We start from the raw sequence: 26,483 nt of genomic DNA on the forward strand, positions 1-26,483 counted from the left end.
AACTTACCAAAATTTCCAGTCAGAAAATGAAAAGTTGCCAAATACAACACATCTGTGCCGAACAAAGCGTTTGGAGTCATCCAGTACTTACATTTCCTCAGTCTCCGGTACCGTGTCTTGTTTTCTGGTGCACTCCTGTTTTCAGGCAGATCTTTAGAGAACAGTTTTAATGCAAGACATCTCAGACTGTCCATAGCAGGTTTGTATGTGCATAATTCATCAATATCTGATTTTGATGTAGATAGTAAGTATATTGCCCTATCGATGGTTCTGTATGTGGCAAATGTAAATGGTAAATATTCAAGAGCTGTCTTGTCTTGTTGCATAATATTTCTTTGCGCTGTCATTGGGCATACAAGGTCAGCCTGAATGAAGGGATTGCACAGATCCTCCCATATTGAAGGTTTGAAGATGTTTCCTACTGAGAGGCACATCCATTTCATCTGGCAGAAGTTGTCCAAGATGTCCAGTAGTATTCGTTGATTTTGTCCATGTACTTTCCTCTGGAACATGTTGTTGGCATTGATGAAGTAATTGGGACAGATTCCTGCCTTGACCCATGCAATCAGAATGTTGAAGCAAAACCAAAAACAATAAAAAAGGTTCTTGTCTTGCCAAAACATTTGGCTTGAATTCTCTATTGCATGAAACATGGTTGTTTTTAGGAAGTAGGAACACAAGATGTCATCATCGCCAATAGTTTCTTTCAATGTCTGTTTAATTTGCTTTAAGAAATATTTCAGCAATGTGTATACTTTGACTTGAATGTGACTAAAAGAATGAACTAAGGATTTTTCTGCTGCTGCAAATGATATTCTCCATTGTAATAATGTATCTGTCGAGCATTTATCTCCAACTGGAACAAGATGGCATCCATTGTTTACAATCTTGTCTATCAAAGTCTGATGAGGCCATCCATACAGACGTGAACGTTTAATCCATTCATTTGCTTCCTTTGGCCAACTGTCACAATGAAAACAATTCACAATATCAATCATCATCAATCCTTTATCACCTATCTCAGTAAATGTACAACTGGGTCCATTGGTTTCCCATTGTAGATTTTTCCCTGTAGTTGCACCACTAGCCAAGTCCTCTCTGTAAATATCACTTGAAACAAACAATGAATTCCTTATTCTAACTAATGAATTGAAAATGATTGGATGCGACGGGGAGTTTGGCTGACCTATCTCTAAATGGACATATCCAGGTCGACAGTCTGCCTCTCTAATGTACAAAATGACTTTGTGTGCCAGGTGTTGCGGAATACTCTGATCAGGGTACATTACTGCTATATCCTTGTTTACACGCATTTTGTCTATATCTGACCCGATTTGATGACATCCTTCTCCAAAACTGCCAGTGAAAATCGTTTCTGAAACATCATCATTATCCAATTGTTCAAGTGAGACCATTGCCCTCCTCTTTATGTTCATTACCTCCTCTGTTCCAGTAAACTTCCTCTCCAGGTATGTGGACAAGAGCACAGACATCCGCTCACTCTCCACAGAGTCCATTATGGTTATATACCTGTTAAAATATTATGTTCTTTCCTCAACCAGCACTCAGGATAAATAGTGTAGCCTATATGTAGCATTAATTACTCATTATGATAATTACAGATTAAAATTAATTTTTAAGTTTTTATTTACTTTTAATCCAAATTAGCTTCACATAAGAAAGGAAATCATCCGCAAAAAAAAAAAAAAAAAAAAATAGTAACATTGAAGTCAATGACTCTAAAATATTGTTCTACAAACAGGACACTTGTACATTTTATACCATGAGAAAATACTTACTTGGCTACATAGATGTCAGTGTGATGTTTAATTCTCCCCGACTATACATCACTGTTCGTTAGCTTGCAGCTTGATCGTGACTGAGACACTGTCGTCTGCCTTCGTGTCTCTGAGGAACTAACCAGAGGTCTTTACATAATGTCACGCTAGCATCAGGTTACAAAGGCCAAGGCCAGTTTTAAAGTAGACTGGCTACAAGGGATGCAACATTCAAGTGTATATACATGACTAATGACAAGTGGGGATTTTCTTGTTTACGGAAACAAACATAAAAAATATACCGAAACGTGGGGAACACAGGTGTGCTGATACTTCAGTAATTATCAGATCGCGGAAATATACCACACAGTTCAAGTGTACACGTGTCCTCATGGAAAGTCTCCTGCCTAACGAGAAACAGACACTCAACTAACACTAAATCATATGTATGATGATACCGACTGTTTGTTGACATACACGAGGAAGTTTTGTTTATTTCATCATTTGATTTCCCACCGAAACTTTCCGCTTACATATTTTAGAGTTTCAAGTTTCAGGGTTTTTGGATCAAAGCCAAGGTCAGTGTTATTGTTTTAGTGGGTGCCGACAGGTACTTGTATTTCCTTAAAATCCGATCGCGTGATTCCACAATAAACATAATTTATAAATTTGTAAATGGAGAAAAATGGTCTGTCTGAATCAAAGACACCTAACTAGTGTTTTTTGTATGTATGCAGCTGTGCTTAACATGTCGAATACAGATCATTTCAGCTTCTTTCTAGTCATCCTGTATTTTGATTTTTTTTATGCATCCGGCAGAGAAGACATAGGCATCTATAATCACTTTATAATGAATTACTTTAACATTTTACTTCAGACTATTAGAAAACTGTGATCATGAAGTTATGTTGTAGCTTCATTTAACCATATTCAAAAGAAATGCATTGTGAGGTCTATTTAAAATATATTATCGTCTTTTTTTTCTCATTTCTTTGCTACTAGATGTCATTTCTGCTTTAAATATCGCCGCCCAGAAGTTTAAGTGGATTCCAGATTACCAGTACGAGATTTTTTCATCAGGGCAGTGGCTCTGTAAGGTAAACAATACATTGTACATACTACATACTGCATACCTGGTACTTATAAAGGAAACTCTTTATATGACATGAATTCTTAAAATGACAATCCTGTATAAGGAATGATGTGGAAAAGATTTCGCTAAATAATGAACCTACTACCAATACTTACTCCTACATTATAATACTTCGATGATTCAGATCGGGTTTTTTATGTTCCTTATTAGATATTTACATTTTTGTTATTTGTCGAACCTCGAAGTCTTCCCTGATTGTGAACTAGTACTTTGTATCTAGATAACCCAGGGGCTTTTTACTGTAGTTGACTAGCTACAGACTTTGAATTATAAAGCCATTATTTCGACATGTACGGGTAATCCAACAGAGCGGTCAAAACACAGGAAATTTGAAAAAAGAAGGACCAAAGTCATAAAAAAAGGTGTTTAACAGATAAACTTAATCTCTAGAGAGCAATAGATATGGAACAATAAACACATTGTCAAAGATGAAACTTGAAGTAAACTATGCTAGCGCAATGTGAATTCTCAATGTCAAGGTCAACTTTTGAAATTGAAATGTGTTAACACTTGGCAATTGTGTAATAGACTTTTAGTGATGGAGTAAAAAAAATGGGTATAACTCTTTGCAGGTTTTAGTTGATGGTAAAGAATATCAATCTATGCCATGTTACAATAGACAAGAAGCCAAGCTTGCAGCAGCTGAAGCATTTTTCGCTGGTCATCGGAGATCTGATAGTGATACTTTCGCAGATATACTGAAACATTGGATGGAAATGCCTGTTGACGCGACCTGCAAGGCAGATCATACAGGTACGTATGTCATGCTTTCATCAATATCTTCCTTAAAAACACTACTTGTGTAGAAAGGCTGGGCAGATTTTGGTCTTGAGCATTGTCAGTGAAAAAAATGATGATTTGTCGTCTTACTGCGAAAAAAAGGTCATAAATTTTCACTGGCATGAAACTATATGGTGTTACTTTCCAACGGCCACAGCAGTAATTTCAAATTTTACTAGGTGGTCGGGTTGAGCATTGGTAACCCCTTTTCCTTTCATCTAGGCGGCTGATTTCCAGATCAGAAGTGAATGACCTGTCCAACCACATGGGTTTTCTCCGGGTACTCCGGTTTCCTTCCATACTAAGGCCCATCTAGGCCAACAAGCGTGATTTGTATAAGTTGGTATAGCTAGTTTCGGAATTGTTGTAAAATAGATGAACTTGGCATTTTACATCAAATTTCACTTTAAAGTTTCACATTTAGATTTGTTGTTAAAAAATGTTAAATCCAACTTCAGCCAAATTTGGTATATAATTAGAACAGAGAGCGGTAGCCACACCCTTTCTTGAGAGAATATATCATTCACAATTCATGGTCCAGTGACTCTGGAAATCAGGGATGCTGGTAATCTGGAATTCAAAGATTTGCAAATTTAGAACTTTTAATTAACGAACCATTACCACGTGATATTGTAGCCTGTTCTACATCTGTGGTCTGTGAAAGGTGTGTATCGTTTTTGTCCACGTTCTCATCTTACCGTGTTAACTTTATTAAGTATGTCAATAATTTCAAACAATCGTTCAAAGCTCCACCGTCAACTTTACATTGTAAATCTGATACAACAGCGGAAGCTATACTTAAATCTGTTGAGAAACTGGACAGGGTGAACAATTTTAATGATGGAACTGATGAGTCAAATTGTAAACGTTCTGCCAAAACTCCACCATCAGCACTGCGACGACAGTGTTGGTCAAATACAATAGCAGATGATATAATAACATCTGTTGAGAAATTGAAAAGATTTAAAATTTCCAGTGATGAAGTCAGGTCAAACACACGGAAACAAATACATTTTGATCATGAATATGTCAAATGTCTTGTTGATAATAACCCAAAGTCCACTACCCAAGAACCAAAGGAATCGAATACATTAGATCCATCACTGATCATTTGTGCAGACAAATCTATTCCCTATTATGGATTGTTAGAGGAATTAGACCTGCAGTTACGTGGATTAGCTGTGAATGGAATCAGTGTTTTATTTACAAACAAAGATGTTGACTCCCTCACCTCGAAGCATGTGTTAAATGCAGCAATTCATGAAATGTTGGAAAAGTGTCCACTTTTACTACATGTTCTTAGCCGTTCCCTTTCGAGTACTACATGTTCCCTAGGATCAGAAACCCTCATTGCCAGCATTGCCACTGTATATGGAATGATACTGCATAGCCGGAACAACAAGGCCTCTGCAATCCAGAAAGTCTACTCTTCCCTTGCAATCAGATATCATGCCGACAATGAGGTTTGCAGTATTAATCGTTTAAAATATAAATGTATGCCAAATTATACATATGTATAAATTCAACAATAAGAAAATACTGTTTATAGTTAATTCATTTGATTGTAATTATATGTACTGCAGAAAATTCATTTTAAATATACATATATACTAAATCTGACATACATTTTTAATTACACTTTAAATTTTATGTAACAATTTATATGAGTTACTTTGATTTGTTGTATTTGTTGTATTTGTGCATTATAATTTTCATTTATTATTCATTTCAGATTTCTTTTGTGTTTGAATCCATTTATTTCTTTTCAATTTTATTTAGTTTTTATTATTTGTTTGATGAGAATCCATGGTTCGTTGTTAGAACTGGCAATATGTCACCAGGTTCAACTCCTGGGAACCATGTCATAAATCATGTAAGACAAACACAATGAAAATTGAAAGAAATAATTCCATCAATTGACGAGACGCCTCATGTCTTCATATGGTGAATCCAGCTCTGAAAGTGAATGTGAAAGGTACAACCCTTGAAGAGATCATGACAATTCAAGAGTAAAGAGGGAGTATATAAATGACAAAATAGATTATACAGAGTATTGATTTTTGTATCATGACCAACAGTTAAAAAATATTGAAATATCCATCCCACTTGGGAAATATATATATAAACTAGTATTTATAAAGGCAAGCAATAATGCATGTTGTCTTTGTTTCATTTGCATAATAAATTATTACTGTAGATCCTCAATACTCCTGGGGTTACGATCACTTCTGCAGCTCTCTTTAAGAGAAAAGATAGAGCACATGAATGATTGCTACTCCTGGAGTATTGAGGATGGTTTTTGAAATTTAATCAATTACATTTTTCTTCATTTTTAGCTCACCTGCCCGAAGGGCAAGTGAGCTTATGCCGTGGCGCGGCGTCCGTCGTCCGTCCGTCCGGCCGTCCGTCCGGCGTCAACTTTCCATTCAAGCAACTTCTTCTCAATAACCAAAAGGCCCAGAGACCTAATATTGGGCCTGTAGCATGCTGGGGTGAAGGGCTACCAAGTTTGTTCAAATGAATAACGTTGACCTTCATTCAAGGTCACAGGGGTCAAAAAGGCTAAAATCTTTAAACAACTTCTTCTCAATAACCAAGAGTCCCAGGGAGTTGATATTGGGTCTGTAGCATGCTGGGGTAAAGGGCTACCAAGTTTGTTCAAATGAATGACCTTGACTTTCATTCAAGGTCACAGGGGTCAAATATACAAAAAAAAAATTAGACGACTTCTTCTAAATAGCCAAAAGACCCAGGGACTTGATATTGGGTCTGTAGCATGCTGGGGTGAAGGGCTACCAAGTTTGTTCAAATGAATGACCTTGACCTTCATTCAAGGTCACAGGAGTCAAAAAGGCTAAAATCTTTAAACGACTTCTTCTCAATAACCAAGAGTCCCAGGGACTTGATATTGGGTCTGTAGCATGCTGGGATGAAGGGCTACCAAGTTTGTTCAAATGAATGACCTTGACCTTCATTCAAGGTCACAGGAGTCAAAAAGGCTAAAATCTTTAAACGACTTCTTCTCAATAACCAAGAGTCCCAGGGAGTTGAGATTGGGTCTGTAGCATGCTGGGGTGAAGGGCTACCAAGTTTGTTCAAATGAATGACCTTGACTTTCATTCAAGGTCACAGGGGTCAAAAAGGCTAAAATCTTTAAACGACTTCTTCTCAATAACCAAGAGTCCCAGGGAGTTGATATTGGGTCTGTAGCATGCTGGGGTGAAGGGCTACCAAGTTTGTTCAAATGAATGACCTTGACTTTCATTCAAGGTCACAGGGGTCAAAAAGGCTAAAATCTTTAAACGACTTCTTCTCAATAACCAAGAGTCCCAGGGAGTTGATATTCGGTCTGTAGCATGCTGGGGTAAAGGGCTACCAAGTTTGTTCAAATGAATGACCTTGACCTTCATTCAAGGTCACAGGAGTCAAAAAGGCTAAAATCTTTAAACGACTTCTTCTCAATAACCAAGAGTCCCAGAGACCTAATATTTGGCCTGTAGCATGCTGGGGTGAAGGGCTCACAAGTTTGTTCAAATGAATCACCTTGACTTTCATTCAAGGTCACAGGAGTCAAAAAGGCTAAAATCTTTAAACGACTTCTTCTCAATAACCAAGAGTCCCAGAGACCTAATATTTGGCCTGTAGCATGCTGGGGTGAAGGGCTCCCAAGTTTGTTCAAATGAATGACCTTGACTTTCATTCAAGGTCACAGGAGTCAAAAAGGCTAAAATCTTTAAACGACTTCTTCTCAATAACCAAGAGTCCCAGGGAGTTGATATTGGGTCTGTAGCATGCTGGGGTAAAGGGCTACCAATTTTGTTCAAATGAATGACCTTGACCTTCATTCAAGGTCACAGGGGTCAAAGAGGCTAAAATCTTTAAACAACTTCTTCTCAATAACCAAGAGTCCCAGGGAGTTGATATTGGGTCTGTAGCATGCTGGGGTGAAGGGCTACCAAGTTTGTTCAAATGAATGACCTTGACCTTCATTCAAGGTCACAGGGGTCAAAAAGGCTAAAATCTTCAAACGACTTCTTTTCAATAACCAACAGTCCCAGGGAGTTGATATTGGGTCTGTAGCATGCTGGGATGAAGGGCTACCTAGTTTGTTCAAATGAATGGCCTTGACTTTCATTCAAGGTCACAGGGGTCAAAAGGCTAAAATCTTTAAACGACTTCTTCTCAATAACCAAGAGTCCCAGGGAGTTGATATTGGGTCTGTAGCATGCTGCTGTAAAGGGCTACCTAGTTTGTTCAAATGAATGACCTTGACTCACATTCAAGGTCACGTCGATCAAGTATGCTTAAATCTTTAAATGACTTTTAGTGAAAAGCCAAAGTGCAGAGAGACATTATATTGGTCCTGTAGCATGCTTTCAAATAACTGCAGGATCCATATATGAAAAGATCACTGCATTGCAGGTGAGCGATTTGGGCCCATTGGGCCCTTGTTTTGGTTTACTATTATTAGTTGCATTCTCACATTATCTGTATTGTCACGTAATGAATAGCTTTCTGTTAAATACAGTGTATATAATTATATATATATCAATTGTCTAATTAATATTCAACTATTAAATTAAACATGCATACCCTTGAGTTCATTTATTGAAATTTCTCAGCTGTTTTTTAATTCAATGTAGTGTGAATATATATATATATATGCTCTGATATCATACTAATTTACGATTACATAGTGTCTATACAATGTGAAAACATGTTTTTGAGAATTTAATCATTTGTTTCAGCTGATGACACGGCTTAACAAGATTCACCTGACTCTATCAGCCGAGTCCAAAGAAATATCATAAAAGAGTTCGGTATCAATCTAGAGGAAAGACTAGTAAAATACTTGATTGAAGGAAAGACAGGAAAAATCAATGGGGATAACCTGGACATTCGTGTCAACACAAATGATGTCCGCATGAAAAACAAGGACAAAGATTATCATTTCTTTGCCTCATCATATGTTGTTGACAGAGTCAATACAAGTTCATTTTCATCGGTTGTCCCAGATACCAACAGAGATATCAATATCAACATATTCTTTCCTGATCCTGAGGAACGGAGGAAATACAGAAACTCTTTGAAAGTGTTAATATCTCGGGTTTTGGTTGAGCACCTGCCAGGATTCTCCTGGATGTCAAAAGTTTTCCCAGCCCATATTAAGGTAGACCGACCCTTCTGTGACGTCACAGACATTAGTCCGGCGATCCGGCGATCCGGCGTCCGGCGATCCGGGCCCTTGATTATATTCACGAATAGTTACATCTGGTTTAATTTTCAAGTCAGCTGGGAGATAAATGTTTAGGCCTACAGCACGATGCGGTCAAGAGGTAAAGGGGTCAGTTTTGTAAAACTAAAAGACTAGGTAAGGCTTATGCTTTCAATGAAGTAAGAACATAAATTAAAGATGGTCCATTGAAAGCAAGGACAGCGCCGATGTATCACATAATGTGCCAATGTGTGACGACCATATAACGTTAGTTACAGTCTCGGCGGAGACAATTTATATCAAGTCAGGAAGAGGTTAGCACATCTCCAATTTATGGCAATGTAGAAAAAGAGGACACTTCATGGCGCACGGGCCGACGCATAGTGGAGTTGGGGACTTCGGCCGATGCTCTAAAAGCATGTGCACTTTGCGGCAACCAACAATTACTTCAGTATGTACTCCATCTGTCAGATTGTATATTGTTAGGGAAACGTAAGTTCGGCCTTGCGCACTTTACATGTGATATATTGTTATTCAGAATGCGAGGTAGTCAACCATATTCCAACCGCGGGTAGACACAGATCAGAAAAAAAGAGGAAACGCATGGGACGTAAACACAAAACTTGCAACATGCATTGGTGGTATAAAAGATCTATACATTCGACAATTTTTCAAAAACCTAAAACCCGTGAAATTGATGTAGATGTTAGTGCCTTTTTACTCATATTCTGAATATATTATAAATATTGTATTTAATTAACTGTAGGCCTATTAAACACGTTTCTTGTGATCGGTCTAGGCTGGAGATTTCACTCCATGGGGAGCTCTCTACCAGGTTCGAGCAGTTTGATAAATAGATCATAACAAAAACGGATGACGGATTGACAAGCACAAATTCGGACCCTTTAAAGAGGCATGTCCGTGAATGAATTGTAACGAGTTGCATAAATGCAAAAAATACATAAACAAAAACCATCAAAAGGCCAACTCTGGTAATTTCTACATCACTACCATGTCAGCAAATTGCGGCGCCCGGGTGTTAAGCTCAAGAGCGTCTTCGTTGCCACAGGTGTAAAATACGGAAATGTTTAATTTTCCTATTTAACTATTACCAATCAATCCAATAAGACTTGACAATGTCAAAATATATAATTCCGATAAACTGTGAGATTTACAGTCATTTCGATCGCGGATTTTGCTGTATATGTTGCATAATTCGTGGATTGCGGCATAATTTGGTCATACCCGCCTACAATGTGGGCGAATTAGCAAAAAATGAGAGGTGTTTTTTTCCTGTCAGTTATCCTTGCAAGTTATAGACAATTTGTCATTTTGTTCCGTGGTCGGGTTATTTTCCTTGAAGGACATCATTATCACATCAAAAAAAAGATAAACAATTTCCCAACCGTTCTTCCGATCCCGTCTTCGGCGTTCATTTTCTATAGAAATTATCGTTGCCCGGGTGTAACATTTATCGATGCCCAGGTGTAAGCACCGGCGCCCGGTCAGTACGATTGAACCCGGTGAGTAAAGCCTGGGGTCGCGGTTCGATGACGGTGGAGGCACACTACTTGCTTTTCTGTTACATCGGTTGACCATTCCAAGTGCAAGCTATATGAAAATGAGAGGCTTCGTTGGGGATAAAACCTGGGTTAATGTGTGTTCGGGGCGAACTCGTTTGAAAAGTGAGGAATAGTGAGGCAGGTTTTAATTGTAAATAGGGTACATAGTGATTTCAGGTGGGGGAATTTCCATTAAGTCAGTCGGTAGAGCGACGGAGCAGTAAGCAGAGCGGGTCGCGGGTTTAACCCCTTGTGGAGGCACTAAATTCGCTTTCCTGTTATATATATCATGAAAATATTGTTGTATCGTCTGCCCTTTTACGTTGTTAGTAGCAAAGAAATATGGCAGTAGAATACTGATGCCATTATTAAGTGCACGATCATTTGGAATCCAACAATGCAAAGTAAAGACAATGAAATTCACATCAGGACAAACAATAAACAATTCTGTCTGACAGTGTTCGAAAGTAAAGGTGGTCCGATGGCCAGAGGCTATAGAAAACCTGGTCGGTCTATGTAAAATTTCTTAGTGTTGGCCACAATGGCTATGAAAAGTTTTAGTCCTGACATAAATTACAATTCATGTAAACAACATTCCAATATTTTCTGACAAATGATGATATGAAATCAGAGCTTAAAATAGAGTTTTTTTTAACCCATAATAGCGTGTTATTACTGGATGATGCAAGCGTTTGCGTGACAGTAATGCTACTTTTCAACAATATGTTTACAAAATGGGTCTATTGAAAAATGACTTGGGCTATGGGATTTCAATTTTCTGTAGACATACTGTCTAAGGAATTTTCATATATACTTTCATGTGTAAAAGGATCGGCTTTTCACCTCAAACCGCACCTTTAAAATATTTATACCCAGGCTCGGTGATCTTGGGTCCGTCAGGGTCTTACTTTCTGAGCCATAATTTGTACGTGAAGTCTGGCAAATAAACACAAACTCAAGATATATCAAGTTCAGGTAGTTTTATTATACAACACTAGTAATGTGTAAAACACACTGACATATAGACAAATTATACCACTCTGTCATACACTCCAACGCACATACTCTGACGTGACAGTAGTGTCTAGTGAACTCTCGGCCACATGGTCCTAGTTCTAGAAAATACTAACGGCTACACGGCCATACTCCTATATGATAGACGACGGTATAAAAACCTACAAACAATTCAGAGTCGAAATATACTGACGACTACATGACTGACGTGAAACCTACCCCTAATGACTGTGACTGGTAAGCTATTCTATTCCCTATACCCTAACATAATTAGATCTAGCAACACCCTACATGATCTACCTACAGCTATTCCTATCAGGGAAAGAGAGCCAAACCAGTCTTGTCAAGACTTTAATTCTGACTACGTGAGTCGGGGAGAGCTGAGCCAGGCAGTCCTACAAAGACTTTCCATCTGACTACGTGAGTCGGGGAGAGCTGAGCCAGGCAGTCCTACAAAGACTTTCCATCTGACTGGCGAACTACACAGGTGTACCGGCTTATATAGACAACCGCGGCAATCCGCACGTGCAATATTCGCGCCAAATTACCTGTACTCGGAACACTTCCGCTGTCAAATGACTAAGGAATTCCGAATAGTATAAACAGCCGGTATATCGAACAATACAGTCGTAACTTGTAAGTGGACAGTCACCTTATAATCTATTCAATAAAGTTTATAAATTCCTCAACTTTTACACTCTTCCCCCCTTAAGACAAAAGTTAAAACTTTTTGTCAAAATGTACATAATTTGTAAACTTTGATGACAAAGAAATATATCTCAGCATATCGTATAAAAACTACACAGGTCTGCACAACATTAGCTTTAACACACAATTGTAGTTTCAAAGTACAACGTCACTACAAACATACTTTCACAAAGTTTTGTACACAATTAAGGCTCCGATCAGTTCTGATGGAGATGCCAACTTACTACCTATAGACAATGCTGATACATATATACTTGATACAACACATGATCCAATTTTCAAAAACATTTAACATAAATAGGGATTCGTCCCTCCCACGAACTCTTCTTAAAACATGTAAACAAACGTTATAGGTGTTACAAAAACAATCACATAATTTAGCATAGAATCCATTACTACAAAATAATTCATTAACCCTGTCTGTTAATTACAACGTGACAGTAGATTTGGGATGAAATTCATTACTAAAAATAATTCATGAATTCATACAACATATTCAACCAGCAATTTACACCTAAATTCCATACACTGCACAACACCCGTGTAAAGTACACACTAAACAATCGTACACACTTAACAATCAGATTGAACACACACAACAATCACAAACATGACCTGAATCATTATATCCACTCCCCTAGAAACCTATATTGCAAAATGTAATGATAGTGTTACTTCATGTATGTTACAACATCAATATAAAATGGAACTACAACTACAGAACTACACAGCATACTCCTCTCTGTGTTAATAGCTTCAAGAGCATAATTCAAAGTGCCCAGTAAACTTTTTTTCCATGAATATGCTTACCATGCCAGGGTAACATGGTCAACCATTGCGTTTTACCAAAACTACCTACATGGTTGCTCACTCTTCAGAAGCATAAACACAATAAAAACAATTTCTTGTATAACAAAATAACAATACAATAAAATATAAGACAAAATGCATAACAAAACAAGCACTTGATTATCTCGAGCTCTGCCACATCAGATTCATTTTGTACATAACCACAGACAATATGTACAGAATCACTAAATAATGGCAAGATACACTAAGTATCCAGTTCCAGTAACTTTTAAGTATCCAAATCATAAAGTATTTTAAGCTGTACACACAATGAAAGCAACTCGCACAAAAACACAGCTTCCGGCAAAACACAAAGTCATTTACTACCCATTAGTTGCTACTCCAATAGTTGGTTCCACTACACCCACTGTACTTATGAGATAGACATACCTCTACAACCTCTAAGTGACGTTACTAGTCAGCTAGCACTGAGACAATCTCACACACCCATAGTTAGCTCTAGGTTGACCCGACTCCTTTCCTTCAGAGTCATATTCTAAAATGGATTCCTCTTCCATATTTAGACAGGAAATCTGATCACTCCAAGAATTCCACACTACTAACTACACAAGTAGTTCAACCAAGCAACAAAAGTATCCTTATAAAGTTTAATATAAACCACAAACACTGCTAACCTGTCACCTGAGGCTGAGTACAGCATTATCACTTCTGCTTTTCAACTCTGGCCTCCTAGCCTTTGGTATAGATTTAAACTTAAACTAACACTCCACAAGATACCAGGAACCTTCACCATACCCTGTAGCATTAACAAAGGAAAACTCTGACTATATTATTCAACCAAGCCAATTATAACAACTTTTCCAACGACAGATTAAAGACGGGTCCCTGTGTTCAACATACTTCCGGTATACATCAGGATTTTCCCGGAAATACCAAGTTTATTTATAAAACTGCCACTCACTCCAAGTAAACACACACAAACAAAGTCTATTTGCCATTGCTTCACTTCAGTTTTACAAATCTCATCGCACCAACATTTCAAAAATGCCCAAAACGGGTTACCAAGATCCTGGTCAGTACGGCACCAATGTAAAAGGATCGGCTTTTCACCTCAAACCGACACCTTTAAAATATTTATACCCAGGTTCGGTGATCTTGGGTCCGTCAGGGTCTTACTTTCTGAGCCATAATTTGTACGTGAAGTCTGGCAAATAAACACAAACTCAAGATATATCAAGTTCAGGTAGTTTTATTATACAACACTAGTAATGTGTAAAACACACTGACATATAGACAAATTATACCACTCTGTCATACACTCCAACGCACATACTCTGACGTGACAGTAGTGTCTAGTGAACTCTCGGCCACATGGTCCTAGTTCTAGAAAATACTAACGGCTACACGGCCATACTCCTATATGATAGACGACGGTATAAAAACCTACAAACAATTCAGAGTCGAAATATACTGACGACTACATGACTGACGTGAAACCTACCCCTAATGACTGTGACTGGTAAGCTATTCTATTCCCTATACCCTAACATAATTAGATCTAGCAACACCCTACATGATCTACCTACAGCTATTCCTATCAGGGAAAGAGAGCCAAACCAGTCTTGTCAAGACTTTAATTCTGACTACGTGAGTCGGGGAGAGCTGAGCCAGGCAGTCCTACAAAGACTTTCCATCTGACTACGTGAGTCGGGGAGAGCTGAGCCAGGCAGTCCTACAAAGACTTTCCATCTGACTGGCGAACTACACAGGTGTACCGGCTTATATAGACAACCGCGGCAATCCGCACGTGCAATATTCGCGCCAAATTACCTGTACTCGGAACACTTCCGCTGTCAAATGACTAAGGAATTCCGAATAGTATAAACAGCCGGTATATCGAACAATACAGTCGTAACTTGTAAGTGGACAGTCACCATATAATCTATTCAATAAAGTTTATAAATTCCTCAACTTTTACACATGTATAGATGTTTAGATTAATACATAGTTTATGTTACAATGTGTTTACATGTTTAGATTTAGATTTTTTAAAAAGGGGGGTATAATCACCTTTTATATTTTGGCCCAGTTTGTAGCATTTTTTGTGTGTCATTCTTTTAAATTAACCCCCACCCCCCTAAAAAAAAGTCTAAAATCTGAAAATGTGGTTGTATATATATGTTACGGTGAGTGATAACTGTCATAGCTGCGCTCTTCTAAGGCTTTGCCTTCATTCAAATTACATTATCGCATAGGTTGGAACGCTCGACACTCGACACTCGAGCAACATTGTTTAGCGCTGCAAATGAAGCTCTATTGTGCATATTCTGGCATTCTGTATCACCGATACGCTTCGTTTGACATGGCGTATTAGAAGCAAGCGTCTGAAGGACCGTTAGTGTAATGTTCTAATTTTCATCCGGAAAAGAGGAAAATATCCGGAAAATGTTAATTGCGTTTGGGAAATCAAACAAATAAAATTCTTTTGGAAGAAAGCACCAGTAACAAAGATTACAATATAATTTATAAAAGAAAATGGTAAAGATTTAACAAAAAAAATCATCAATGTCAGATTACAAAATAACTGCTCTAATTTGGTAATTTGAGCCATACTTGAAGCAAAAGTTTTGGGGTACCAGCAAAGTAAACGGCCATAGTATGAAAAGAAATATGGTGAGGTGTTATTTTTATTTTTGTTTTCTTAAAGCATACATATGAAATTTTTAATTAAGCAAAAAAAGGGGGTCATTTTTATGTTCATTTTTTCAGGAAAAAAATAAACGTGTATTTTTTAAAATATTTTTTTAAATAAAAATAACAGGTTTTTCGTATAAAAATAGCCATATTTTGTTAACCACCCAAAGAATCTTCTCTTTTTTTGATAATTATAAATGATATTGCTCTTACTGATGATATAAATAGGATATAAACTTCTTTTTATGCTTGAGGTGAATATTATCGGGGAAAGATAAAACCTACCAAAATCCTTAAAAATATGGTTCAGCTATTAATTAATACGTATCTTTATGTGGCCCTGGTAATAAAACGAACGTGGTGACATATGTTTTTTATGTGCTTTTTGTGATAAGAGCATAATTAACATTGAAATAAAAATAAAATTAAGGAGATCTATCAGAGGAAACCCGAAGGGTCGGTCTACCTTAACCATCCATTCAATGTTGAAATGGCTACTAAGTCCAAAATACATGTATTGCCTGTCTCTTTGAACAACGAGGTTTCATATGAAGGCTGTATTCGCATCATGGATGAATATGTGGCTGTGATCAACAAATTATATGCAAAGGCTGGACGAGGTTAATATTTTTAAGTTTTCAATATTTCACTATCCTTTTTCCAAGCTGTACCTGACAATTTTCTCAAAACTAATTACAAAAACAAAACAGTACCTAGTAGTGTAATGATTCCATGTATTGGGTACTCCTTTGATCATCATCTATTCTGGAATTTTTTTTTGAAAACTTATCAAAGAGCTATTTATAAAGTAAGAAAATATTTCTTTCCTATTACAGGCAATGCAGTAAAAGTTCATGCTATGTTTTAATTTATAGCATTTCTTTTTCTGCAATATATCCATAGTACAAGACAGTACCAATTTGAATTAAAAATTACTGAATGTGAGTATAATGATAGTATAAATGAAATCTGTAAATTAAAAGGTAATGAACTAGAACACCTGGGGCTGCCAGTTGGAGGAGATCAATTGACTAGATGCAGACTGCAAGGGGCAAAGTCGTTGAGAGCAGGGCACACACACAACAAGAGCGCTTTGATCAACTGCATCCAATTATCATGGAGCTTTTTCATACTCAGCAAGATTTCCTTGATGTAAATAATCAGTAGAATGACAATTTTGTGGTAAAATATGAGTCTTGATTTTATTAAATAAGTGAAGAGTAATTTTAATTTTTTTCCCTTAGAATTCGTCAAGTTAGATTGTTTATGAATTTCATGTTAATCCATCGACATATACTTAATTGTTAGCTCACCTCGCATGGTCTAAAGGACCAAGGTGAGCTTATGCCATACCGTGGCGTCTGGCGTCCATCTGTCCGTCTGTCAACAATTACCTTTAGAACACAATTAATTGAATAAATATCAACCAAATTTGCTGAAACTTTGTATGCAGCCATATATATCGACAAGACAAGTTCGAAAATGAAATTTATTATTCGACAGAAACTTAGAGTTATTACACTTTTTAATAATATCATTATTGGTCCTTGTGAACTCGATAATTTTCTAGCTCACCTGGCCCAAAGGGTAAACCTTTTAAAAACAAGGTAAATATCCAGGTGAGCGATACAGGCTCTCTGGCCCTCTTGTTTACATATACCATACCAAGTGATACAAAAATCAGGATTATATCAGAATAAAGACAATATTATTATTAGTGATAAAATGATATTATGAGAAATACTGGTAATCCCTTTTTTTCAATAAAGGCTCACATATTATATTCAAATGGCCTGCAATGTCTTGGGATCATCTCTTTATTAATTTTCTATGCTAATTAATACCAATAATTGCAATGAAATAATATACTGCTTCTTTATCTTATTTCATGTAGAAGGCATGCAAAACGTTTCTGAAACTTGGGAAAGGAAGGGAAACAGCAACACTATAGCCCATCTCAAGGCTGTTATACAGAGAGTGAATGTAAATGGTCAGGTGAAAGCAAGATTTAAGGTTAGTATTTGAATCGAGGATCATGTCATTTAAACTTGTGTTTATTATGAGTTTTGTATATATTTTAACAAAAGTATTAAATAACGAGATGGATATGCATCTGTCCAGTGTGTTATCAGACTGTTACACATATAATTAGTACTTGGATAATTTTCCTTCAATAGCATCATAATGCAATCTCACACAAATGACACTGTTGTCAAAAACATATAGTAAGATCATAGTATATCTTGTTTCAAATCATATTGATCTTACAGCTGCAAATTAAATCAGTATTGTTAAATATATGAAAATGAATAAACTGGAAAACAATGACAATGCAGATTATTATCCTGCAGACGAAATTTCAATTTTTGATTGGAACTCTACATATAGTACTACATGAACCTTTCAAAACAGTATTCAATTTCCAGAGGTTGATAAAATGATTTTTTGAATGTCAATATTCAAATTTGGATTTTAAATTACAATAGGTGTACTTGTCAAGGGCAGTGAACCATTTCATGTGTATTTTCAAATTACAAAGTTAAAGTATGTATAATTTAGGACTGATTGAGTTATCAGAACTCTTTTGTATTATGATATTTTACATCTTAAGGCCCATGAGGACTTCATAAAACTTGTTGGTTGTGCCTATTTCTTGGACTTTGTTATGGGGAAGTTTGGTATGAAGGACCAAAAAGATGAGCCATGTCATCCCATCATTCCAGAAAACATCACCAGAGTCCACACTGGAAGGAAATCCTTGGTGGCATCTGCAGTGATTGATTTCATTCTTGATGCTATTTTGATAGAATGTGACATGCAGGTAAATTGAACATTGCCACAACATCCACATTTGACAGATAGCTAAGTTTATATTAAATCCGAAGGACTACTGTTTAGAACATGAGGCTCATAGTATACAGGTATTACTATATGAAAAAGATATATGCGAGTTTCAATCATGAATCGGAGCTCATAATAATAATGGAATAGTAGGAATTACTTTATCTGTTTACGACCTACTCAACACACAAATGCTGTGGGTAGTATTACATAATTACAATTAAAGAACACGAACCAACCTTTGTTCATGATAAATATACCTATGTCAAAGTGAATCATTGTGATTTCAGGACAAACCTGATCCAGCACAGGATATAGTACAGATGAAGGTTTCAATAGGAAACAACACTACAGAAGTGGTTTCATCTGTGGTACAGGGTCAAGTTTATATTGACTTACTTGTGAATGACAACCCCAGCCGCATTACTATACCAGAGTCATCCCTCAACGAAGGTCGCACTATTATTGTTGCAAATTTACCACTAGTCATCCAGCGAATCAGACCAGTCAAGCCACCTCAAGATGAGTTGGAGAACTATGCCACACATTTCCTGCAGTGGTATTTCGTTATCATACAGATGACCGATGCCATACATGAAGGGGATGTTATCCGAACTAACGTCATCCTAAAACACATGATTCCTTTTTTTTACTCCCACTCAGTACTCTCCAAGTATCTGGTAGAGTGTATTGACTATGTTATGAAGACAGAAGTGGTATTGTCACCGGAGTTTGGGATGCGTGTAAGGGCTGGATCTTTCGTTAATTGTCATGGAGGTGTGGGAAAGAATAAAGCCACTGACATGCAAAACGAAAATGAGGTGAAAGCTCTCAAGGAATTGATTAAAGGATTAGGCTCCAACAAAACAGAACAGTCTATAATTGCTGTATGTAAGGCTATGCCGTCTATTCTTGATGTAGTATCAAAGTTTGATACCATGGTCAGTGTCGGTACTATATCAACAACTCATAAGAAGAGATCATATGAAGAAGACCTGGATGCAGTGTTGAAAGTGGTGAAGAAAGCAGGTATTTGGCAGAATGCAAGTAGGTCTCTAGCCGGATTCAAAGCCATCAGTAAATCTCCATTCGCCTTTAACAAACCACTTTTCAAACGAACAGTAAGAAACATCATTGACCGGCTTCAGAGGGACTTACCACCAGTACCTGATGATGATGATGAATCTGGAGATGTCTGACTTGGAGATCCGTTTATAGCAAAGAAATTGTCTATTGCTTTATCAAGGGTTTTGCTTCCAATATGTTGTTACATTGATTTTTTTCAATATCAATTTTGATGAGATGATGACAACTAATTTGCATTAAGAAATCACTTTCTAAAATAGACATTGAAAGCTATACATTTCATTTGTTCATACTGTTGATTTTACTTACTTGTACCATCATATACCAGGTACATTTCATTTGTCCTTATATTATGATGTTAGCTATCATGAACTTGTAATACTTACCTTGAACAATAGATGATGTTAGCTATCATGAACTTGTAATACTTGCCTTGAACAATAGATGATGTTAGCTATCATGAACTTGTAATACTTGCCTTGTACAATAGATGATGCTAGCTAGCATGAACTTGGAATACTTGCCTTGAACAATAGATGATGTTAGCTAGCATGAACTTGTAATACTTGCTTTGAACAATAGATGATTTTAGCTAGCATGAACTTGGAATACTTGCCTTGAACTTTTTATGATGTTAGCTAGCAAGAACATGTGATACTTGCTTTGAACAATAGATGATGTTAGCTAGCATGAACTTGTAATACTTGCTTTGAACAATAGATGATTTTAGCTAGCATGAACTTGTAATACTTGCTTTGAACAATAGAGAATTTAAGCTAGCATGAACTTGGAATACTTGCCTTGAACTTTTTATGATGTTAGCTAGCAAGAACGTGTGATACTTGCTTTGAACAATAGATGATGTTAGCTAGCATGAACTTGGAATACTTGCCTTGAACAATAGATGATGTTAACTAGCATGAACTTGCAATACTTGCCTTGAACTTTTTATGATGTTAAGTATCATGAACATGTAATACTAACCTTGATTTTTTTTATGTTAGCTAGCATGAACTTGTAATACTTGCCTTGAACAATAGATGATGTTAACTAGCATGAACTTGCAATACTTGCCTTGAACTTTTTATGATGTTAACTAGCATGAACTTGTAATACTAACCTTGAACTTTTTATGTTAGCTAGCATGAACTTGTAATACTTGCCTTGAACTTTTTATGATGTTAACTAGCATGAACTTGTAATACTTACCTTGAACTTTTTATGATGTTAACTAGCATGAACTTGTAATACTTGCCTTGAACAATAGATGATGTTAACTAGCATGAACTTGCAATACTTGCCTTGAACTTTTTATGATGTTAACTAGCATGAACTTGTAATACTAACCTTGAACTTTTTATGTTAGCTAGCATGAACTTGTAATACTTGCCTTGAACTTTTTATGATGTTAACTAGCATGAACTTGTAATACTTACCTTGAACTTTTTATGATGTTAACTAGCATGAACTTGTAATACTTACCTTGAACTTTTTATAGATCTCTATCAATTTCTAGTAATCATTGTCCATTATTTGAGTTTTTCAATCATGTAGAAAAGAATTACATATTTGTATGTTTGAATTGTAATTGTTTGATAATGAAAGTGTATACTGAAGCATCATGTTAAAAAGTTTAGGTGTTGGATAGTTTATGAAACATTACTTACTGTACACGTGAAATATTCTTTTTAGTTTTTAGATTTTTTTTTTTGGAACATACATTGATTAATTATTTTCATAACTGGTAGTAATACATAAACATCTCTACCCTTCCCACGGACTCAAGGGTTTGTTTAACAGTATCACTCATAGAATTTATTGAAAATTCAACCATGACTGGAAATTATTTTGAGTCCTTTAGTTGAGAAGATACAATGTACTTAATTTGACAGCCTTAATCATATCTTATTCAGATCTCATAATTATGTATAAATTTATGCACATTATGCTAACACAATTAATTTTCAAATATGATTTTTATTGTAGAAGAGCATGGAGTATTCTTACTGAACTTTGAAAGTCCTTATATGAACTTCATGTATATGAATGCATTGTGTATGTTTCTTGCATACTTCATACAACTAGAACTGTTGAAATTCTTTTCTTTACAATATATATGAAAACTAATAAGTACTTTGTAAGTACCAACAAACATCTCCATATCATAATTTGATAGATTTACTGGATTAATTAGGACTGCTAGAATATAAATGTAAAAATGATACCCTTTTCAAACTAAATGTACATCTTTCTGAATGTAATACAACACAATATATAACAATTTGCATCATTTCAGTATTGGTACTACCGGTAGTTATATATATATATTACATATATGTACATGTATAGGTATGGAAATTCTATGTCACATCAAAATTAAGTTAGAATTTAAGTATCTTGATCTTTAAATTACATAAAGGAATTGAATAAAAATGCCTCCATGCAGTTTTCAGACCCTTTTTTTAGTTTGTAACTATGATTCTTGTTATTTAAACTGAATAGTTAAAGTAAATATTTTTCAAAATCCCTCTAAGTTTAGCAGTGTAATAGTATGACCAGTTAACATATTATTGATGAAATATGTACCCCTATATATAGTTGTCTTCTGTGGAAGAAAACTTATTATTAACTTTGATATCACTGTTAATACCCCACGATGGTCTTTATATATAATGTTATGGAGGGTACATCTGTACCACAACAATGTCATTTCTTAATAACCGTCACAAAACTCGACACATATGCATGACCAATTCAACATTGTAAAAGTTTTCCTTTCAAATGCTTGTGTTAAAAAAAAGATATCTGTTATTGAAGCTGAAATCATACTACATTGTATCGGATAGCCTTCTCCTCACATGCTACATTAACAAAATTATCACAGAAATTCAGGCACATAAACAGTGTGAGGGTGTTACTTGTTTAAGATGCTGATCCAGGATAATATATTTACGTACTGTATATATACATTTACACCGGTAGTTGTCGACGATCATTAGACAGATGATGATATTGTTTGAGTCGTTATTCTGTCAAAGAGATGTTTCCACTTACACTGTCTGCACAGTTTGAACAACAGTCTGTGCTTTGACCATTAAATACCACATATTCAAATCCAAAATATTTCACTAGCTCTAGGCGGAGACATGCTGATCTGTTCTTACAGAATTTTGCCATTGCTGGAGAGAAACCTTTTCTATTTTGGGCTATGTCATTGTTGTTGTAATATAATATGGCTTGTGCATTTAAACCATCCCTACCAGCTCTACCAATTTCCTGTGCATACTTTTCAATGCTTGTGGGGGGTCTGCAATGGATGATCCTCCGGATATGAGGAGCATTTAATCCCATACCCAAGGCAACTGTTGCCAAAACCAAACGAAGGTTTGGATCCTCTTTTTTCAGTTCCCGAACAACATGCATTTTCATCTCAGATGTGTATTCTGTATGATATTGAGCAAACAATCTGTTTTCTGGTTTTTGTCATGTATAGGGTAATACTGTTGCTCTTTCAAATGATGACTCAATACCTGATAGTAGTATCCCAGAGCATCCAAACTTTCTACATACACAATTGTCAAAGGAAACTGTCTCAAGCTCATTTTCAATTCCTCAGCAATAGGCATTATGAGTTGATCATACTTGTCACATTTGTTGATATTTGGTAGTCTAGTTTTCACATTTATAGATATGTTGGGGACGATCAGGGTTAAGTTTAACAACGACTGGGTCTTTGTATTGTAAAACCTTTTCAAGATCCTTTATGGAAGCTGGAGTAAGTGTTGCTGATACCGCAAGGTGAGGGATGTCATCATACAAACAGGTTAATTCCCCTAGCCTCTTAAAGCTTGGACGAAACTCATCACCCCTGTTAACAAAATCTTTGAATCATTAGACCTATCCTACGGTATATTATATTACTATCTCTGATTAATACATATTACATAGTCTGTCATTTGAGTTGCAAACCCCTTCCGTGATAAAATCTTCAGTTAGTCGTATGTACAGTATATACTATACCGTAGATACTAGAATTAGAAGTGAACTAGTTAGGTACAAGGTTGGTACATATCATTGAAGTCATACGCATATCAATATACTCCAGAATGTTTTGTGAATATTCTTTTTCTCATTGTATTATACATGTATACTAATATAATATATGGCAGCATTAAATGCAATTAAATTCTATTTTGACGATTAACAAAACCAGTTCATATTCTTTAGAGTAAAACAAATGAAATCTACTGCAAAGAGCACATATAATGTGATGTAAAATATTACAGACCAATTTCTTATTTAACCATATACATTTACTAATACAGCTAGAACACATTTCAATTTTCTTTTTATGTCCCAAATGACTTCCGGGACTCAAACCCGGTGGCAAATGAATACCAAACCAAAAAAGTCACCAATATGAAACAAAAACTGAAAGAAAATCAAAATGGTTACATAATAAGCAAGAGATTAAAGGCAAAGCAAATACTTAAAAAACGTATTGACTTTAAATGTGCATAAAGACTGTCCTTTTAAAACCTTGCAGTAGGTTTCATAATAATGAACAATACAAGTCAATAGGGTTTGCGTTAAAGCCGTCCCATAGCATTTTGACGCATAGAAAATTTAAAGGACCCTATTTTTCCCGGAAGCTCCATTCAAATTATTCACAGGGACCCCATTTTATCTAAAAAAGGACACCATATATGAAATGCCCCGTTCAAACTCTGAGTCAACTTACCACTCTGATACCATATGAGCTTCGTCTACTACTATGGCACACACGGTTGGAATATGTACTTGAACGCAAAATTCCCTGTAATGTCTTGTTTCCCAAAGCCTCCGGATGCATATACAAAATTGTGAAATCCCCCCTCGCTACCTCGTTTAGACTAACACCCTTCAAAAGGTACACATCTTCCTCAAGTAGGTCACTGTCGTCGTCTACAGAGGCAGCAGCATGCGGAGACATCTTTTTCCCGCAAATCCATGACCTGATCCTCCATCAGAGAAGTGAGTGGGGAAATCACCAAAACAATCATAGGTGTCTCCTGGTCATACTTCATTTGAAACATCCATGGCAGCAGCTGGTAGATAAGACTCTTACCATACCCAGTTGGTAATACAGTTATAACGTCCTTTCCTATGTAAAGATGTCTTAACGATTCTGTTTGCTTTTCTTTCAATATAACATCAATCCCCAATGCCCGCTTCGCTGCCTCTACTGCTTGACTGAAGTCCGCCATATTGTTGTCATTAGCAATACCATCCGCCGGTGCACTACCATGCAAAACATTTTCCGGCGAAGCCAATAGTCGGCAAATCTGCATATCACTCCGCCACATACATCCGAGGTGTTTTTCCGAGCTTGCCGGAAAGGCCCGAGGTTATCCGATTGACTTTTTCTCGTTTACGGAAAGTGCCGACGGTTCCCGATTGTACAGGACCGGATATAAAGTTCGGGGACCGGAAAGCACACTAGTTTTTACCGTCTTTTGAGCGTTTGATGGTAAAGACGTTTTATTTAAAGCGTTTTCAAGAGTTTGAGTTCATGGATACAGCATGGAGTCTGCAGTCAGACTTCTTATATCTGACGGTATTTTAAGCTCCCGGGCTATTTGTCAACTGCTGAAGTTTCGTAGGAGACCGACGTATGATCAGGTAGTGTAAGAAGAAGTGGGTCGTTTTGGGTTGACTGGGTTCATAAGGTGTCAAACTTTCCACATTGTACCCCATCTCAATCGTCCTGAGGTCGCGATATCCAATGTAGATACAAGTACATGTATACACTGTAGTGTAGGTTAGACAACGTGTCCTCAGGTCAGGAAGCCGAGATCAAGGAATTTACTGTGCTGTTTTGGTTGTACCCTTGTGTTATAGGCCTATACATGTACTTGTATGCATACGTATTCCAGTTGTTTTAGATTATAGCGTGAAACCGTCCACTAGTATGTTGTTTCGTGAGGTAGCCACTAACTACTACATTTGTACAAGGAGAACCCGTCTCCAAATTATCCTAAATAACCAAATCCAATCGTCAACCATTAGTATGTAAAGAAAATTGCCAGTATGAGCAAGTTGGGAACTCCCTTGGTGAGGAGATCTTAAGGAAATATACCTATATTGATTTTGAAGCTTCAAAACTTTTAATTTGAGACAGGTATACTATAACAGGAAAGAGAGTAGTGTGTCTCCACCAGGGATCGAACCAGTGACCCTCAGCTTACTGGTCCGCCGCTCTATACTGACTGAGCTACCACCACTGCCATGGATGTTCAAGAAGCATGCAGAGACACCTTTTTCCCGCAACTCCATGACCTGATCCTCCATCAGTGAAGTGAGCGGTCCACCTAATGAGTGTCCTGTGGGAGTTTTTTCACGCCCCGCAATTCGTTAAGTAATATTTTTAAATATTTTTTTCTGTATCATACAGATGAACGTCGAACCCATTACCATGCCAAATTTGACTTGGATTGGACGTGTGCATATTATGCATTTTTTACGACAAAGTTACGGTGCAGCGCACATGCGAGTGTCCTGTGAGGTTTTTTCACGCCCCGCAATTCGTTAAGTGACATTTTCGAATAATTTTTTCTGTATCATACAGATGAACATCTAACCGATTATATTGCGAAATTTGACTTTGATTGAACGAGTGCATATTATGCTAATATACCGGCAAAGTTACGATGCATTACACATGTGAGCGTCCTGTGAGGAATGAGTGTCCTGTGAGAGTTTTTTCACGCCCCGCGATTCATTAAAAGATAATTTTTTCTCTAGCATACAGATGAACATAGAACATATTAGCATGCAAAATTTGACTATGATTAGACAAGGGC

At 36.6% G+C, this 26,483-nt stretch overlaps 3 protein-coding genes across 3 annotated transcripts; 2 read left to right on the top strand and 1 right to left on the bottom strand.

Annotated features, from left to right (window-relative positions):
- Positions 1-7: 7 nt before the first annotated feature.
- Positions 8-1,517, bottom strand: LOC117318528 (the record flags this gene model as incomplete). Its single annotated transcript, XM_033873505.1, has 1 exon — positions 8-1,517. A coding segment is annotated over exon 1 (1,510 nt), but the record flags the coding sequence as incomplete, so codon positions are not given.
- A 1,263-nt stretch (positions 1,518-2,780) lies between these two features.
- LOC117318527 lies at positions 2,781-3,737 on the top strand (the record flags this gene model as incomplete). The annotated part of the gene is given in 2 exon segments (XM_033873504.1): positions 2,781-2,875; positions 3,504-3,737. Coding segments are annotated over 2 exon segments (329 nt in total), but the record flags the coding sequence as incomplete, so codon positions are not given.
- Positions 3,738-3,842: 105 nt separating this feature from the next.
- On the top strand, positions 3,843-19,754 carry LOC117318526. The gene is made up of 7 exons (XM_033873503.1): positions 3,843-3,870; positions 4,498-5,174; positions 16,750-16,866; positions 17,023-17,050; positions 17,609-17,727; positions 18,326-18,535; positions 18,846-19,754. Exons 1-7 carry the CDS (start codon positions 3,843-3,845, stop codon positions 19,752-19,754), a joined length of 2,088 nt encoding a protein of 695 aa, XP_033729394.1.
- Positions 19,755-26,483: the final 6,729 nt, after the last annotated feature.

This window comes from Pecten maximus, unplaced genomic scaffold, assembly GCF_902652985.1.
Source record: "Pecten maximus unplaced genomic scaffold, xPecMax1.1, whole genome shotgun sequence".
Lineage (NCBI taxonomy): Eukaryota > Metazoa > Mollusca > Bivalvia > Pectinida > Pectinidae > Pecten > Pecten maximus.